Source organism: Anticarsia gemmatalis, chromosome 16 (assembly GCF_050436995.1).
Source record: "Anticarsia gemmatalis isolate Benzon Research Colony breed Stoneville strain chromosome 16, ilAntGemm2 primary, whole genome shotgun sequence".
NCBI classification, from domain to species: domain Eukaryota; kingdom Metazoa; phylum Arthropoda; class Insecta; order Lepidoptera; family Erebidae; genus Anticarsia; species Anticarsia gemmatalis.
The window spans coordinates 1,918,713-1,939,182 of NC_134760.1; the positions used below are offsets into that span (position 1 = coordinate 1,918,713).

At 35.7% G+C, this 20,470-nt stretch overlaps 1 protein-coding gene across 2 annotated transcripts in view; it reads right to left on the reverse strand.

Annotated features, from left to right (window-relative positions):
• Positions 1-58: 58 nt before the first annotated feature.
• Positions 59-20,470, reverse strand: part of Pten (phosphatase and tensin-like protein) — a 57,120-nt gene continuing 36,708 nt past the window's right edge. Inside the window, exons 3-10 of one of the 2 annotated variants that reach the window (XM_076124600.1) lie at positions 18,187-18,328; positions 16,591-16,689; positions 13,172-13,353; positions 12,598-12,805; positions 12,177-12,274; positions 11,604-11,739; positions 7,461-7,533; positions 59-5,548 (exon numbers count right to left, since the gene is read on the reverse strand). In XM_076124600.1, coding sequence (XP_075980715.1) covers positions 5,545-5,548; positions 7,461-7,533; positions 11,604-11,739; positions 12,177-12,274; positions 12,598-12,805; positions 13,172-13,353; positions 16,591-16,689; positions 18,187-18,328 — 942 coding nt within the window. In that variant the 3' untranslated portion in view covers positions 59-5,544. The remainder of the gene's footprint in view (positions 5,549-7,460; positions 7,534-11,603; positions 11,740-12,176; positions 12,275-12,597; positions 12,806-13,171; positions 13,354-16,590; positions 16,690-18,186; positions 18,329-20,470) is intronic. The other variant, XM_076124601.1, reaches the window with a different exon arrangement.

The window sequence follows — 20,470 nt, forward strand, 5'->3', positions numbered from 1 at the left end:
GCCAAGTGTGGGTTGGGGACTTATATTAGGTTATTAATTTCAAATGAAACAAAGCAAGTATATACATCCATAAGTTTTATTTTACATTGATTGTCTTTAAATCAACTAATCTGCTTCTTCAAAATAATTATAAAAAGACAAAACAAAAAAAAATAAGGTGATGAGATCTTTTTACTAAGATAAGAAATAATTTACAGTGTATTACTTTACTGTGAAACTAAGAACTTCTTAAGATTTATAAAAAAAATTATATTCCTTTTAGTTTCTTTGCGGAGAGGGCTTTACTAGTACCTATGTTTGAAAAGTCGATCACTTAAAGCCCTCTTTACACGGCACGACTGATCGCAATTGCGACAAATCGCACCATCGATTGGTCTTAGTTCTCGAACATTGATTAACAATAGAATACTAGACATTTATAAGTGACATCGTTATAATCATTCGTAGAGCATGTCGCTAGCTAGCTTTCGTACTAAAACCTCATTCACGTTGCGACAAACGTAGAATTACAGATAATACACAGACAGCTACTAATTTACAATACTTGTGACAGTTTTTTACAAGCAACATATTATATTACGACAGTTTGGACAATATTTATATTAAGAGAAGTTGTTGCTACCGTTGTTCGCAACGTGAATGTTGTAAATAACCAATAAAGCCCTTTTCGCCTCTGTATCCAATTGACAGTCATGTTTACTGAGCTTATCGAACATTGTCAAAGTCTTATTATATTAGATAATTCATTATTTTTTTTATATGTTACCATATTCATTATACAAACAAGGCATTATTCTTTCATACTTGTTGCGGCCGTAGGAGCGTTTGCTTTTCCATTAGGCCTCGTTCACACTGTTTACATTTCTGTCCAAAATACAACAGTGTCAGAGTACAGTGTGAACGCCGCCTAAGTCGAGTAAAAAAGTTATTTCGAATTTAATTCTAGAATGTAAAAATGTGTCTGAAATAGTACACTCGATTTGCTCTCATCCAAAACTTATCTATTTTATAATTTTAGCTCTTAGGTCGAATAGTAAAAATCTGCAAAGTGTATGCGACAAACGCTCCGCCTACGTCCGCAACTCACAGCGACATCCTTTAAGTATAATCCTCATAAGATCACATTTTTTTATAAGGCAAACAACAATCTTTAAAGCTAAACCTTTGATGAAGGGAGTGGGGAGGTCGAGCGGTTAACCGATAACGAATTTTCGTGCGAATACAAATAAAATAAAAATTCGAACGTCTAGGTACCACTTTCTTGGAATGGGGGTTATTTTAATACTAGAGGTGGCTGTTTATTCAAATATTTCCATTAAAAAATATTATTTTGGAGAATAAGTTAATGACTTAGTCCACTCCGTCTGTCTAAGACGGATCAAACTAACAACTCCTAAATTTGTACTTGATGATATATACGCGTATATTAACCTCCGGACGCCAAATAGATTGTAATTCGCTGCTTATATCAAATTTTACAAAAAAAAACATATGTAAAAAACAGTAATTTAGAATTTCACCATCCTTATTTACAAATCGGAAGTTAAAATGACGCATAGAATTTTCAGAATAAAAAAATTACTGAGCCAAATACATTTACTTAACAGATAACTAGAAATCTGAAGCGATACAATTAAAAAATTACAAACTAATTAATGAAAAAAAAAAACAAATTCATGACACTTAATAAAAAAAAACTTTTTTTAAACTGGAAGCTTCATGTGACTCCGTCTTAGCCGTTATTAAGAAATTAAAATCGTAATGCCTAAAAGAATCAATATTTTTTTGTCACTTTATCGAACTTTTCGCAGCTCTGTTCGTTTCTATGACGTTATTTAAACCTATCTAGACACGATCTAACCTAACTACAGTAATCATCGCTTACTTGCTACATTAAACTTCAGCGAGTTTGTCCAAAATGCCATCCATTTCACACATCATTAAACCCTCATAGGCCATGAACACACGAGATGTACGCTTTCAGTAACCCCAAACAGCCGCGGCGTACTCACTGCTAACACTTGTCTACTCTCTCATAATCGTTTCGCGCATGTTATAAATTTCGAACACATCCCCGTACTACACTGTTTTCCGTAGTAATTCAGCGCATATAGTCCACTGGCATTCACGATAAACCCGTCGTTACAACAATTTCGTGATGGCTCAAACCTTTGCGTAGTCTCGTTAAACATCTTGTAAAAATAACAAAACAGCGTCGTACTCGTATTCCCGCATCGCATCGGTCTTGTCGGTCGTGTCGGTCGCACCGCATACGAAAGATTTGAGCCACCGTATCCCCCTACAAGCCCTACATATCACAATAACCATGAACTCTCCTAAACGTCATAGAAACACAAACGAGAAACATGTGTTGTGTGTTGTTCTGTTAGGCAATATAGAAGATAACTAATTGAATTCTTATCAAACTGCTTTGTGTGTTCAGTCGCACAGGAGGTTTATGTTAGATATTAGAGATTTTAAAACAACGAAGTGAAATATCATCGATTTCAAAAAAATATTTTGTAACTAAGTAAGACTGTAATGAAGTATCAAAAATCACAATCATCTAACAGAACAAAAGCAAACACATTAATTAGACATTATTAATTTCCCTCCATTGCAAATGGACCAGCCATAGACAATGCTCATGCTATTGTCAAATGATAAAACGTAAGGCGCTAGGTTGCAACACAACCTACTTATTAAAAAACAGATCTCGATTAACCACTAATTATCGTAACAATAATATTTACAATTAAATAAAAAAACGGCTTTGCATCGATCCTTAAGGTACAGTTAGTCGCCTGTTTGTTGAATGAAGGTTTAACTCTCTTAGAAATAAATATTAATCAAGTACATACATAAAATCACGCCTTTCCCCCACGGGAGTAGGCTAAGACTAAAGAATAAATCAAGTAATTTAAATTAAATAGTTCTTTCCTTGTCCTGATAAAAATATATATTTCTATCAAATAGGATGTGACAAACAAGCGAATTGATTCAGTTGATGTATCATAAGAACATTTCTCTCTAAAACTTGGAACTCAAGACTTTAAGATTTACTACAGAAGATATAAAGTTATTCGCATTTATATTTACTGTATATTTAAGAAAATTAAACCCTTCATTCACATATCCAACCATTTGTTTGTTATTAGTAAACATATCTCTCAATTGCAAAACACAAAAACACATTGCATATCAGCAAATCAGTTCGAATATTTCGAACTACCCTACAAAAATACCTGCAGAAATAACATTTTCTTTTTTATATAGTTTTATATCCAAACATAAGTTTGAAAGTAGATAGTCAACCTACGTTTCGCAAACGACCTTAGAAGAAAGACCAGGCCGTTAGTGGTTTTGAATCTGATTAAAGCCAGATTAAGCTTTATCATGGGATCTATGTTATGAAATATGGTTTCATTGTTGTATTACTTTTCCTATGTCTCTTCCTATTGATTCAAAGAAGGTTAGATTTAAATTTAATGTGATCAAAAATGTATGCAGACATTCTGGTTTAGTGTTCACAGATCAAACATGCGAATGCAGACATATTTTAATAGTTGTTATAAAACATTAAAGTGATTATTCTACAGGCATTATGAGGGTAGTTCCAAAACAAACGAACGCACGAAAATCGTGTTGTCTCCCTCGCACTCGCGTGGAGGTCCATTCTCTTAGAAGACCTAGCACTCCTGCACCGGCGGCCATCTTTGTACTTTAACAATAATGTTTGACAAACCCTAGCATAACGAAACACTTGCAATAATGAAAATTAAACTTTTAATATTTATTATTTTTCGTTCCATTGCGTTTTCTCAACGATCCGTTCGATAACATTCGATAAAGGTACTGTAGAAATGTATCAATGTATTGTAAAATATAATAAAACAATGTATTATTATTTTTTTTAGTTTCTATGTTTTGTTTATGAACTAGGCGAAGATCAAAAATTTTAAGGTTACTAGGCCTTCAGTTCCTTTCATAAAATTGTATCAAGTATCAAACTTGTTTTTTGGAAGTTTTATTTTTCTACTAACAATGTGGCTGTTGTGGTGTATTTGGCGGGAAAGGAGAATTACAAATAATATCAAATATTCACTCACAACAAAAGAGGTTAAGGCTACAAGCCTACCAAAGAAATAAGTGGTTGTAGTGTGAGTGAGTTAATGATAAATAACAAATTAACTTTTTGTCGTATATCATTTTGACAGGCATTCAGATCACAAAGACAATTTTCCTCTACAACTATAAATATCTAATTTTGCCTTCCTGTCAAATAAGAGACCAATATAACGCACAATAACACCACAGCGGCCACGTCGTGCCTAACAAATTTTTACATTATGACGGCAGTTAGTGAGATCTTTCGAAAGTATACAAAAACATTAAAAAACCTGTCCGTCAATGGACTTAGTCGAAATGGTGGGAAAATCTGCCTCACACTAACGGCATGTAGTTCATTATCTATAAAAAATAACTATAAATAAGTGTAGCTGGTTTTCTATAAATTATGAAAAAAATTATAAAACAGACAAGATATCCTCAAGTTGTTGGTCACCTTCTCCTCAAGCCGGTCAACCAAGATGATTTCTTTATCAAATTAAAAAGAAATAAGAGCACCTAGAAATTGGTTCCTTAATTTTTTACACATTTTTTTTTTCAAGTCATATTAAAGACATTGACTAGGTATGTCTAATACGGCAAAATGGTGAACATTATTTTCACGACGAGACATCCGCTATTCCGATATTAAGTGTATTCTTTGACCATTATAGAATGATCTCGAAGCGATAATAAGCCCCACCATTTGTGCCTTAACATTGACAATGAATTCTAAATACATAAATTCAACAGACAATATTTTGTTTCAAACTATTCAAGCGAGTCACATTGCTGTCCTTTCATATAACAAATCCATTCGTCAAGTGATCTAACAAAGTTCTCTAACCATCTGATTCACCGGTAATAATGTCAGTCTGTTTAAAATTCGGCAGAATACACTATAAACATCCTCGTTAGTCTTTGACATTTAAAAAGTACAAAATGTCTATTCACTGAAACACATCTATGACAATGGCCAAAGCTTACGATTAAAAAAAACCGAAAATGTACTTATCAGTCATAAGAGTTATAACGAGAAACATACCTTGTGACCATAGAATTTAATGTCGAATCTTCGACGGCTTGTAAACGGGTGAAATTAAATGAAATCTCCACGAACGTCGATACATCGACGTATATGTCCATTCAGCACACAATTATTATCACAAAAACTTGTTTGTTTGTTCCAAACCGTACGTAATGTTCGTCGGTCCGCGGCAATGGCACAACCCGCTCATTTTGTTAAATATCTACACATTTTAGACACACATAATAGCACTACTTTTTCAGTATACATCACTATTTTCTGGGTTATAGTCTTTTCGGCACCGTGTTAGAGTCAAGCCTTGCCTGGGGATGGGGGTGAAAGCGGGGTTTTATTTATAGAAGTGTGGAGAGGTCACCGATCCCACGTGCCAACCTCACAAGTATGTGGATTCACCTGAAAATGTAAGAAACCCATATAAGCCTTTGAACGATTACAGTTGCCACTGACAGATTTTTTATTTGTTTGAATGTTTAGGCTTTCATAACAATCATAATAAACAAAAAAATTACTAAACACCAATAACAACAAAGATAAACTATTTAATATAAAAAGCATTAGTAATATTTAAAAAATATATCCCATAGATAAAATTATTAACAATAATATCAGCCCAAAAATTCAAACAAATGAACAGTAATTATTTTCTAAACGCCTTGTGCTTTAACAGAAAAAAAATAAACAAAAAAATGAGGCGTTTAAAAAAATCCGTATGTGGCATGTGTGATGCGTTCAAACTGTGAAAGCGAGGTATGTACAGCGAATGAAAATGTTAGATACATACAGTGCAATTCAGTAAGTATTGCCGTTCAGTGATATCATCTGTCTCTCTCGCACTCCTTAGCTATGATATCTTTGTCTCGTAAATACGGATTTAGCCGAGCGGCAAAAGTTAACAAACTGCACTGTACGTGAATGGTACTGTATGAAAGAATTTTGTGAATTCGTCCGCGATATGTACACATAACACAATCCACACATAGGAGAGAACGATTAGAATGACCACAGATTAAGAGAACAAAATAAAAAAAAGTATTAGTTGAAAAGAGGTCAGTTTAATCGTCAAAGTATGACAATGCTGTATGTTTAGTACTTGGTAAAAGGGAGTATTATAGGAAAATAAAAAATAAATAAAAAAAGTTCAGAAAAATAGGAAACAAACAGCATTATTATACAATAAAAAAGCATGCACATGGAATTAAGCAAAATTGAAGACATTTTGGACACCAATAACAAAAATAACACAATAAAAGTCTCAAATATTTTCTAGTATGGTGTTCAAAACATCAATGAGTATAAAAAGACAATCACAAAAAGGAGAATGTATGTAAATATATTAATAAACAAGAAACGTATGCACAAATGAGTAAACACGAGCCTAGAACACAAAACATGACACGATGTGTTGCGATGACGTTAAAACACATAAAAACACCCGCATCAGTGAGGCGAAAACGAAGCGATAGCGAAAAATACCTTTATCTAACCTTTTATTTTGAGTTGTTTAATATAACTCGATTATTCTTAATATGTGTCTAGCAGGCGCCAAATAACTATGTATGAATTTAGCCAAAGACTGCTGCGAACAAGTAAAGTAATAAAAACAAGACATTTAGTGGAGAAAAATAACTACGGCTGTGTTAATTCCTTTCTTATATCCCCTAAATCTCTTGCTTTTATTATACTACTCCGACGCAGCAGCCTGTGACTGTATTTAGGTATATAAAGTCATTTGGTGCGTGTCATATTCAAAGTCAGAATGTGAATTTGACGTTAAGTGCAGAGTTAAGAAAATTGAGAAAAAGTTTGTTTCGCTATCGTAACGTTTTCGCCATATGACGGAGATAGAAGCGATGAACGAAAAACGTAAAAAAACGAGTCGTGAAGCGTATTTTAGTGGTGGCAAGCCGAGCATAGTAGTCAGTTACAAACACGTGCTGGATAGCAAAATAATAACGATGACGCATATCATGATACAAAAGTGACAATGTTTTAAACAAATGGAAAATAGTAGAGATTTATAGTATCTAAAAAAACCGTTTAGTGAAACTTACATTTAACAATTACTAAGTACAACACTACTCTTGATTGCCCAGTTTAATAAACCGTGGCACTACAACAAAACTTATTTCTATATTTTTTCGTCCCGTTTAACACTAAACCACACGGGACGTAAACAAGACACTTTGAAACCGCATATATTTTGTACACGTCAGTCAGTCAGTCACGCTGGTTCGAGGGTATGTATCAGGAGGTGCGTCATCGCGTGGTGCGAGTGGGGGTGTGGGGGGTGGTGGTGGATAGTTACGTGTGGTTGTGTTCGGGCGACAGCGGGCGGTAGCGCCCCACGCGCTCGCACACTTGTCCGCACGCGCCGCAGCCTGCACACCACAGCACCACATCAACCACGGCTCGGTGGACAACACGCCCACTAATCCACCGAATTATAACTACTTTGCCCACACATATTTATACCGAGCTAATTTCTATACTCAAAAGTTAATAAGCACAAAAAATTTAGGCAATGGTATATACCCATCAACAAGAAACAGACACGATACTTTGGATTGTTCGAGTAATGTTAAATAGCCAATAATAAATACAAATATGTGTCAGTAAAGTTGATATAATTTCAAAGACGTGTGCCGTAATATTTCAGAATAGTTGGGACATTTGAGTTAAAAAAGTGTTTCCTACTTCGCATTATATCAAATAATTGTAGTATTAAATTTTTTATTACGAGTAAAAGCTATCAATTTATAAATAGATCAAAGATAGCACTTTATAGATATACTAATATCGTATTACCCCTACATTAATCCCCTATTTTCATTGTTAGACTGACTACGAACCATTCATGCAAGCGATACGACTAGAGTTGCCAACTTTTATTACGACGAAATAGAGTACATCTGATTTTAGACTTTTAGAAGAGGTAAAGTAAGAATATGGACTTATAAGACAGAATCATTCAATCATTTAGGTATTGATAAAGTAAACATTGTTATAAGTAGAGTACTTTAATAGTGTTATAGATCACAGAACACACTATGATTTAGCGTATAATATTCCACTTTAGAGTACAGTTGGCACCTCTAGATACGACTGCATTCTAAATGATCTTAACCCAAGATTATCAGAGAATCATGTCATAAGCTATGATACATCGATTTCGATAGATATCTCATCGTATCTACACACATTAATCTGTATTGAACATCAAAAGTAACGAATTCTGCACCCGGTGTGAATAAAAATATCTTGGTAGATAAAAACTGAGTTCAATGTCTATATTTTAATGGACTTTGGACTCGGGTCCATAGTTTCAAATGATTTATAAAGGGAATAATGTTAAAGCTATGAAACGCTTCTATATTAAGCAATGGTATTGAATATCCCCATGCAATCGTATGACATTTGCCCATTTCATATTTCCCAGTAACTCAAAACACGATGTTCCAAATCGTATGATAGTGAGACACGTAAAACATAAACCTAAAAATCACCCTATAAGAAACGAACGTATATATTTATACTTGCATTACAATAAGTGCAATTCTTAAAGGGACTTATCATTTTCTCATTCAGAATAGACTTTTTGTATGAAACAAAGTAAGAATTAAGATGGAAAGGAACATTTTTAGTTATCTTTTGCTTAAAGCACGAAACTTGTCGACCCGATAGAGCTTGATTTCAGCAGCACATTATTTAAAAATAATTATTTCGGTGACTAATAGACTATCCTTTAAATATAATCGCCTACATTAAGATTCGGACATCGCCGGATTAGTTTTGGAGTTAACTTGTCAAAAACGACCTAATTCATTGAAAAAAAATGTATGTCGATATTAACTTTAGGCCGCATGTTAGCCATCACCGAACAACAACATAGTGAATTGTGATTGGACGATATCTAAAAACCCCGCTGAGTTTAAGGACATATTCCAACGTTGGTTCGTACTAATGGTTATATTGTACAGCTAAATTATGCTGACTGATTTTACTGTGCTGAATAGGTAAGTAGTAAATTTGATTTTACAGAACAATATCGCCTTATTTAAGCTTATAAGTTGACAGATAGAAAGTTTGCAACTACGACACATTGGTAGAAATACTTTCATTCGAGGTAAATCCGTCGAGGTGAAAGAAGTAGAATGCGTAAAGGATATGTATTATAAAACAAATTTATCACCTGATTGTAATTTTTTTGCCACGAAATCTATAGCAGTAAGATGTCAAAGAGACCCTCATTGGCATGAAATATTGTCTTTTAATCGAGCAACGACAACACCGGTCAGAAACAACACAGTCTTAGGCTTTTAAAAGTTTTTCCTTTTAAAAATCATAAGTGACAAGTAACTATGAACAACAGGGAATACTATCTTTATTTAGCTGCACAATATACTCACTAGTTGCCCACATCTACTGTAGTGACAAAGACCTACTAATTTAGTATATAGTACAATTTACTAGAAGCACCAGCTGCGCGGAGTATGAACATAACACCCCTCCGCTACTAAATATGCTACTTACAAGAAAATATTATTTCTTTTACAACTAATTTACGTGTGCTTTGTAACAAGACAATGTTGGTTCAGAAAAATTGTTTAAAATGTTTGGCACTGTATAAAATGTTTCGCATATAATTACAGTTATAAAAAGTGAACTTTTCATCAATATCATCCTTTCGGGCATGAAAACTACTTTCAAAGGATTTTTCATGATCAAATCCATCTTTTTTTCGAGAATCTGAGCCTGAGATAAAAACGGATTTCATTTTTAAAAACATCTGGTCAAATATATAATTCACAAATAAATTAGCAAAATGTTGAAGATTCGAATTATTTTTATGTAAGTCGATCAATAGTCTATGTATCGTGCTTTACTATACAGTATTTTTTTTAATAAAATGTAATTGTACTAAACCAACAAATATCTAAATTACAAGCACCACAAAGTAATTCGTTATCGGTAATAGAGATCAACGCGTCGTTAAGACTACTCGCCTCCCTATAACATAATATATTTTAATATAAACGTTATTTATATAAACTATGAAACCATTTATCACTAACAATTATATACGATATGTATGTACAGTTTGTTTAGTCAACAATTAAAAAAAAAACAAACAAAAATATAAAGAAACAAATTTTTGAGAGAAAAATTATTGCCATGCAAAAAAATATATTAGAAGCTGGCAATAATAAAAAAACAAACTCAACTAAAGTTTTAGCTACTAAATATTTGTCCAATCTTATACTACGCCTAATTAAGAAACTTTATTTAATTATTTGTATTTGCATATTCATGGTGTCTCAAATAACAATAGACACATACTAACATCATAACTCATAAAACGAAGAAGACATGTATAACTTTACAAATACACAAACACAAATACTCAAAAAAAGTTTCATCGAAAACAGACAAGATATTTAGTAGCTCTGACTGCAACAAACCGACACACAGCTCGTATATATGTATAAAACTCGCTGTATACTTATTCAACACGCGTTCACACACTTATAACCAACAAACACTAAGTCTCGCCTTTCAGGCTTTCGAGTCCGTTTTATATAATATATTTAGCACGCACTTGCATTGCTATTAAAAAAGACCTATTCTATATTCTATCGCGGCCGTGTCTGGGGCGGAAATTTCAAGGGATCAGTTATAATAACTCTCGGAACAAAAATATAGAAACAATCGCACATTATAAATTGATTTTCTTGCAAATTATGAGAGTTTTGTAAGTAAGTATAAGAAAAATACTGCTGCACGATGTTTTCGATATTTTTGTTCTTCAAGAGTATTTTTACGCGTATATAAAAACCTATCCTCCAATAGCGACGGCACATTGTTAAAATTATTGTAAATATATGTACAGCATTTATTATAGAAAAGAAATAACCACTAATTGACACTCAAAATTGAGTACAAATAATGAGTAAGGACTTGTTTATACTGGGTTGACAATCGACATAATGTGGACCAACAAATTAGGGTAATTTTTTTCTGTTTGTTTATTAAAAGATGGAGAAATTGGTCGTTGTTTTAATGATTTACTATTGCATATTTTTAGTGTTTGGTGTTATGTTGCAAATTTTCTTTGAGATTGTCCACATTCATACGTTTGTGTTGTACAGACATTTTAAATATTTTCTGTTTTAGTCTCTATTATATAGTTTTTATGTTATATTAGACGGTGTAATTATGTCCACTGTTACTTTGTCCAAAGCAGCAGTACTTTCAAACAACACTTCATTTATAGTCAAGGTGTAACTGACGTATCTGTACATTAAGTCGTAGATCAAGCCAGTACAAACGAGTCCAGCACGCCGTCGCTAGTGGTCCCTGTCCTTGCGGCGCTCGGAGGCGAACCGTCCGCTGAAGTCCCGCCACGTGGCGCGCACGTCGGCCAGCGCGCGGCTCGCAGGTCGTCGCTCACCCGAGTCCCAGTGCGCGTCGGGCTCGGTGTCGGGCTCGGAGCAGCACGACGAGGACGACGACGCGGGCGACGTGGCGCGCACGCCCGCGCCCGCGAACGTCGACGACGCCGGCATCTTCTGCACGATCAGCTCCACCTGCCGGCCAACACACTAGTTAGTACTGCTGTTACTATATAGCCAGTTGCGCTCACCGGTCGGTAAACGATCTGTGGGTTAAGCAACCCTTGGCGCGGTCATTATATAGATGGGTGACCGCATACTGGTATTTGAGCTGAACGTCTCCGTACTTCGCAGGGCACGTAGACGCCCAGCAGCTAAGAAGAAGAAGGGCACGTAAAAAGTCGGTCCCGGTTGTTATCTATTAAGATAACAGTCGTTAAGCCATGTCAAAGGCCTTTCGAGCGGCTTGAACAACTTTGACACTAAAGAAGAAGACTATACACAGCTAACAAGGAACGGCTCAGAAAATCTCACGTAAATTCCTCCCCGATTACTTTATGCTACAACTATTGCTACGAGATGACCGCGTTGCCACCTGCGCTAATTATGCGGTGAAAGAAACGAATGCTAACCTTGAAGTCTGGGGCGTAGTGTTTATGCTGCTTATCCTTGTGCGCCTCGTCCAGTTGCCATTTATTTAACGTCAGCTTGAACGCCTCTAAGTTTGGACCTGAAATAACATCATATTCGTTTAATTAAAAGTATTCTGGAAATAACCAAACAACAAATAAGTGAGCTTTTCGTACAAAAATTTCTATGGCTAGAGCGAAACCGTCGGATCTGCTGTACCACCTAGATAAGTATTAACTATTTAGCCGAGTCCTATTTAGCCTATTTCACATTGACCGTTTACACAACTGCAGGCGATATTAAAATTTGGATAACGTCGTCATAGTAAGATATGTAAAAATTTTAAACATCGCAGAGCAAGAAAAACACAAATAAATATAATGTAAGGCGCAGTTGTTAGTAGTGTAGTAAGCGTGTACTGACTGTCGGGCAGCGGCTGCACGCGCTGCGCGCCCAGCTCGGCGGCCACGAAGAAGGTGTTGAACCAGAAGTGGAACAGCTTCTCCTTGCGCATCTTCATCTTGGGCTTGTTGAACACCTCCACGCGCACGTCGCCGTGCAGCGGCGTGCAGTGCGTCAGGTACACGCGCACCGCGCCCGCGCTCTTCACCACCTCGTAGCCCGGCGGCATCTGCCACACACACACAGTACGTTAGACATAATAGCACAATCTTTTGAAGACACGTTTACACTGAGGAATAAAGGACTAGTATCAACTTGAAAACACACGGCTTTAGACCCCATTGTAATATTGATAAATGGATTATTAGCCGTTCTAATCAAATAAATGCCATGGACCTAGGTTCTCCAGGGCACGATAGAGGTCCCAACGAACTGAAAGTCACGCTGACCAGATGTGACGATTTTTTATATTCAAAAAATATTTTGTTAACTAGCCTATTTCTGTATACCACTGCTGATCAAAAACCTTTTAATTAGAATAAAACATCAAAACTTTCGGATTAATGATTTATGCACGATAGTTTGTAGTTATTACCTTGAAGGATGGTTGTGCCTGCGACATGGTGAGCTCGGGCGAGAACTGTCCGCCGTTGAGCATGGGCGGCGGCGACATGACCAGCTCTCGTATGTGGATCTTGGTGGCGGTGTACTGCAGCCCCGAGCGGAGCAGCGCCGCGTAGTACTCCACGTACCGCCGCTGCGAGGGTATCGTCACGCCTGCAAAATAACATAAATTGTCGTTAAAGAACGTTATCATTTCTTTGTTAATTATGATATTATAAGTTATAAGTTAAATGTATATTAAGTTCTCGCAATTGGCCAGTGTGGAGTATTCAAAGCCCTTACTCACTCCGGGAGCAAGTTCTTCCCCATTAATAGGTAGGTTATGAATTTTGCGTAGATTTCTACGTAATTATGCCATCTATAGCTGATATCTCTAGCTATATCTAGTATTCGTATTCCGTAGATAGTTAAGAGTTTGTAATTTTCTTTGGGACCTTCACGCCCCCTCAGAACAAATACAAAACATGATCATGATATAATCACGATTTATAATAGCATCATATTTACGCAAACAGTGTTGTCAAAAGACGATTACATCAAAGAAATGTATCATCCTTTAATCGCAACTCGAATCTACACAACCAATCGATCCTGTCTATCAAAAAGACAAATCACGTCAACAGCATAGCCATTTATAACAATAGGTAAGTAAAAATGCACCTGCAAACGTTCCATACATACATACATATATACATACATACACTAGCAACAAGATATCAACCAGACGAACAACAATCGATAACGTACTGATCAATAAAAATTACACACCACCGTCATTTGCATGAATAATGCACAGAGACTTCACAATAAAAGGACATAATAAGCCTGCTGGTTACTATGCCCATACAATAGAGAAACAAACAATAAAACTGTTGTAAAGAGCTGTATAGCCGTATAAACAGTTGTTTAACTGGGCAGTTCAAATCTATCAGCGAATAAAACACTAAGTCCCTGAGAGACTGTCATATATTATGTTTGTGACTGTATATCAGCGACCGTGTCAGCGACTGATACTGTCAATGACAGTGCGTAGACATTGATTTAAACCATGGGTTCCCAGCAGGCCCTAGTGGACCCTGGAGCATTTTGAGAAGAGCGGTAGTGAGACCAAGACAAATTATAAAAATACATAAAATTTATATAAATATCAAGTAAACGGAGACTCTAGATTGTAAATGTAAAGTAAAGGTAGTCCAAAAATTTGGTATTTCACGATTTTTTTGTAAGAAAAAATCAAATCCTTCTTCCCGGTAGTCCAAAATTCTTAAATGACTAACGATGACATAATCGCCAACAAACTTGAAGGGATAACTACACCAGACACATAAATAGACCTTGAAAGAACCGCCAATATCGCCATATTGCAATTGCAGCTGAACAAAGCCTCAATCACGCGGTAAACGAATGTCCATATTGTCCATTGCAATGTTTTTACACAGCTGTGTTTCGTCAAGACCTGGAAATTGGTAGTATTGTACAGGTGCAATTGTTGTAGACAATAAAAATTACTAACGACTTGCTAGAGACAGACTTATGCTTTCCAGAACAAGCCCATTGTAAAGGTGGAACTGGATAACTATGGACTAGCCCCATCTTAAAAAGTGTGCTAAAGAGTCAAATATGAGTCTGATGGTCACCAATAGGTAGGTAGGTAACGAAACATTTAATTATTGCCTAGCAACACTTAGCAAAGCGCAACAACATTCTATTAAAGGTAAAGTTGAGTAGAAATGTCAACAAATAACTGTTTTTTAAACCAAAGTCCCCAGACCACACTTGGCTCAAAGCCACACCTCTCCCTCGTTTGGGAGGAGACCCTTGCCCAGCAGTGGGACAGTAATGGGTTACAAAAAAAGCAAAGATAGCGTAAAAAAGACTTTCATCGGCACATTAGTCACTTAAAAAGTTGTACAAATAATCCAATGACCTATTTTCTATAAAACAATATAATACCCACGTGTCACAATCTTAAGGATGGCTCGGTAACATGACTCATAATAGGATAATTATCCCTGTAACGTACATATGAGCAAACACAATACATGTGAACAAATATTTTCGTCAATTGTAGTTATTCATTAAAATTGTGTCATTATTTAAAACTATTTTTTGTTGTTTGTGGTTTGTCTGCAAAAGGGAAGTGGAGTTTTAAAAGTTTAAAGAGTCATTGAGCCCATCTTTACACAGTTTTTGACCAGTTTAACAGGCCTCATTACTGAGGCAATGAGAATATAACTCATATTCTTGTACCATGGTTTCGAACACAAAACTTCAAAACCAATGAAACTAATGAATGTAAAAGTGAGATTTTAGTAAAAAATCTAACGAAATTTAATTCAATATTATAGTTACTTTTCTTTTTTATTAAAGCAGACGCCTATACACCTGGCCAGTCTGTGGCCAGTGATTAACAATGATTGAATATGAACATCTATGGTATTTCGCTGATAGAAAGCTCGTGTATCTGTAAAATAGCGTTAGACAAATTGATTGCAGATTTTATTTTTACAAGATTTCTTCGCACTCCTCTAAGATAGTCCGCAGTATCTCGAAGAAATGCATGTATATGAAACAATATTTTAGTCTGAAAGGTGTACAGTGTGTACAGTTTTACATAATATATGTATCTGCACCTATGACACATTATACAGCGAGGTTACATTTACAACTTTTCCTCGTTTAGATCAAACTTATGACGCTCCTTTTCCTTTACCCGTTATGGTACTTCGTATACTGTGTTCAAAGACTTTAATATAGAACATACATACATAATATCACGCCTGTTATACCCAAAAGTCTAGGTACAGGTATATAAAATGCACTTTTCGCGGTTTATAATGTTACTCCCTTGTAATAGACGGCGAGCCTATTGCCATATACCGGGCAGGTAACTAGCTTCTATTGGACAAAAAGTAATACAAATGAGAAAAATCAATGGCAGGTCGACCGACCCGAAAATCGAAATCGAGACCTTTGTACGGCAGTTGCATTCACTTCCAACTGCACCACAGAAGCCATAATAAAGACGTTTTGAAAAAATCTTTACATGAACCTTTAGGTCGGTTAATATTGACTCTATTAGGAAAGAGATCCCGGTATAAAGAGTACATGAACAGGAGTAGTACCGTCGATCAAGTGCCTTCTACCGTAAATTGTACTTTATGTGTAACACACCACATTTTATGTTTATATAAATGTACCCTTGAACAAAAACGTTCCTTTGGACTGCAACAAAAGTGTCCAGCAAGTCCAAAACCTTTTTACTTGTATTCATCAACAACACAGCACGATATTTTTGTCTAACGAATTTCAGTAGTTCTTTTTATGGTGCACTCAAAAAACGCATTCTTCAACCGGAACACAAGTAAAAAAGGTAGCTGGTAAAAATACCTTTTTCGTCGTGGGCTCTCTTCGTCCCATAGAACTTGAGCGCCTCGTCCGCCGTCGCTTTCTGCCCACTGTACAGTAGGTAGCAACACACCATTGTCCCTGCAAACATTACATACAAAAATATTACACTTTTCCTTCATAACAAAGCTCTTTAACAATCTATTGATCAACATTTTAGTAGTCCACTTTCTTTTTTTCTGTGAAAGGTTAACAAAAAGGCGCCGCCAACTTTTACATGAGCACAATATATTTCATGGGTTTATCATTATGTGAAACTTAGAGTCGACGCTAAAGTATTGCTATAATAAATAACAGATATTGCCATCTTCGTATGTAAATGTTATACGTTATGTCTGGGTCGAGTTAGATAACATCGGAACCGCACTCGAAATACAATTTCAAAAGTGAACTTGCATTCACAATAATGATTCCTTCGAAAATGCGCCGATGGAAAATCAAATCGTTCGAAATAAGTGGAGTTTGTGGCGCAAACACGGCTCATTTCACGTCCACGCAGCAATCCTACACTTTTTATATCCCTTCGGGGCTGCCCACAAAAAAGGAGGCGGTTTGAAAAGGACCTTTTTTTTTAATTTACGACTTCGGCGTGAAAGCCGGTACGGTGGTAATACGACCAATTATGGTGTGTAAAGAAATTTCGCAATTACGCCTTTGAGGTTTCGTCTCATTTTTGTTCGTGCAACAATAGCGCGCCGACCATCCGTTTCTATAGGCAATAACGTGGCACGTGTAATTTGTTGCTTTAACCTTTGTTACCGAAAACATTCTGGGACCTATTATGCTAACTTTTATCTGTCTGGAATGATATTAGTACGTAATAATTTATTCTTTTGATATTTTAATGTGCGATGTAGCGATACACATTAACAAACGAAATGCACGCAAAAAAAGGTCACGTCTGTCGAGGACATACAATGTAGTCGTTGTGATGCTAAAATTACATCAACCCTTTGGTAGTTTTTGCTTGACACTTTATGAGCGGGAGAGGAGAAAGTGAGGACTGAGTGTCGAGCACACAGCAGGCACTATTCTTTGTCGTTTTTAATAGCGGATGTCATTAAAGATTGTACAAAGCGTGGATTGAATGCTGTCAGTTTTACTATGCACACCTGGACGATGAGGTTTCCTTTGGTCTTTGAGCAATTTTATGACCTCCTATGAAGTTCCCGTGTACTGTAAGAGTTACGATGAAAGTCATGCCACACCCTATTCAGTGAAAATTGCCCGTGACAACAGTTAATTTCATTTCACGTCTTGTTGCATAGAATGGTAAATCTCTCCATTGTTGAAGCCTTAGCTATTAAACCTTCAGTCTTTACAATTCGGAATAGATTGCTAATTTATCACATCGATTGTCATCATTTCTTTGGCATCGTCCACTACTGGTTCTACGCACGACATTGCCCGAGCAGAATTTCAAAAAAATCTTCCTTAGTGCTTTCCTACACTCTCTAAGGAACATATATGCCAAATTTCAGCTCCTTGCATTCGGTAGTTTCAGCTGTGAGTTGTCTGTCAATCAGTCAGTCACTCAGTAACGCCAGAATTTATTATAGATATGGATATTGTTCTTACCCGTCCGTCCCTTGCCAGCTTTACAGTGAACAGCAGCGACGTTCTTGGTGTCAGCCGTTAGCCAGTTGTGAACGTCTTCACAAAACGGCTGGATCAGGTTCATGTTCGGCGGCGTGTGGTCTTCTAACTCGTACCGCGCCACCTGGAACATATACAAACGATTATAGCATCAAAATATTGTTATTTTACGTTAAAGTACAGGACAAAGTATGAAGTAAGTCTTTTAAGAATACTCCAGCATTTATCAACCTTGTGTCGCGGATTTTTTTCTCAAAATATAAATTCGTGGACTTTACATACATTTGTTCTACATGGGTCCATGACACTCTCGCGCTGTGGTAAAGAGGTAACGATCACTTACAAACTTATGAAAATGATTCTATGATCGCCACTTTCTTCGTCCACATATTAAGGTAGGTTTATTTTGTCTTTTTCTATAGATTGCTAATAGAATAGAATGCTTAAAATACATCCACGTGCAACCATACGTAAAATTGGTACATTTCAGGAAGTACAAATGTTATCGACTTCCAATCATATTTACGCTTCATTTAATAATAAATGAGTATTTTTGTAGTTTTCTTGCGAAAAGGAAAATCTCAATTTTTTGCATCCGAAAATAACTTCGCTGATGTAAATACTAATTATTTTTAACTCATTTAAATAATCGTTTGCATACTTCAAAAGGTTTTTTGTTAATTTCTAAATATAACTAGAGAAATATTTCCACACCTTCGTATTAGAAATTGTTCAAAAGATTTTTTGCATAGTAACTGCACAACTGCCAAGTAAATGTCTTTGCTCTTTAAATGGACAATTGACAAATTTTCTTCTGCAAGTATACACGTGCAATGTTAGAAAAAAGAGGATAAAAAGCTAAAAGATTTCAGGAAGTCAGGGTCTAATTACTCATGGGCTTTCATGGCTTTTGAATACACTCCCAATGTTGACTTTTAATTGTTTTGTTACGTCATTAGGGAAATAGGGACGGTCAGAGGTCTTTTAAATCAATGCTTAACTTTTTTATGTTAGGGGAACAAGAAAAATGTTACGTGACGGTTTTGCTACGTCAAATAGCAACCTTTCATTATTTAAAAAGTACTTTATATTCAAAATAAACTTAAGTTAAAAAATAAACTATCTATTGCTATCATACTTAAAACGAATCACACGACCAATTTTACAAAATTCACACACAAAAAAATCCAAATTTCTTTTTCCTACCTATCATCAAATATTACCGTGGATTTACAAGTGAGTATGGTTATGCTACGGCATTTTGATGGACCGGTGTTGGTGTCATGAAAATATGCTTGGAACAGGTCCAAACCTTGAAATAATATGTATGCAATGAACGTGTACATCACCGTCATGTATATGGACATTGTAATCCAAAATTGGAATGTAAATTTACGAAAATGTTTTAGTGGGGAATCGTGAATGTCTGACTGGATTTTCTAAAGCATCGAACTGTGCATAATGGAGAAGTAGTATATTATGCCGGCTTCTGATTATAAGATGTAATTTATAAAAACATTTTTTCACATTTCTATTAACATCGTCAGTCCCATATAATAGAAGAAAAGCCTATTGCCATTTACCTGACAAAGGCCAGTAGAACGTCGCCTGGAAATCATGAATCAGTCTACATCACTTACATTACCGAATTATCAATCAATATAATTAAATTGGTTTTAAGTTCTAAAATCAATAAGTCTAGATTCCAGATACTCGAAAGTCAAGAACATATTTAATCACGTTAATGGTCTTAAATAATTCCTAGCGTAGCATACATCATGTTTTCCAAGAAGTACTTCAACGAGGGTTTTAGGTTAAAAACCTTTTTACATAAAGAGCTGAGTACCTAACTGAGTCGGAAATTGAAAATACCTTTTACATAAAATATATAACGAATAAACGAACAAGTGACTTTATTCCAGACCATTAGTAATAATGCTAATAGCAATTATTTCCTTTGAGTAGGGCTTCCTTGTGGGCGTGCCGGTCTCGCTCAATAAGGGATGAAATGTTTAGTATTCTCGTACAATGTTAGTTTTTCATTTACTTATCAAGGTCTGTTTAACTGTAGGCTAATTGAAGAGAAAATAGACACGCGAAACCTATCTATATTTTCACTTTGACTTGCTTAAAGTTTTCCGAAAAGTATAGACCGGCAAATTGGCACTTAAATAACAGTATCGCAGTATATTTGGCAATTTATAGGAAAGGCTTTGAATTTTAACTTATTATCCTTCTGTTGGTACATAGCATACAACTTGCCTAG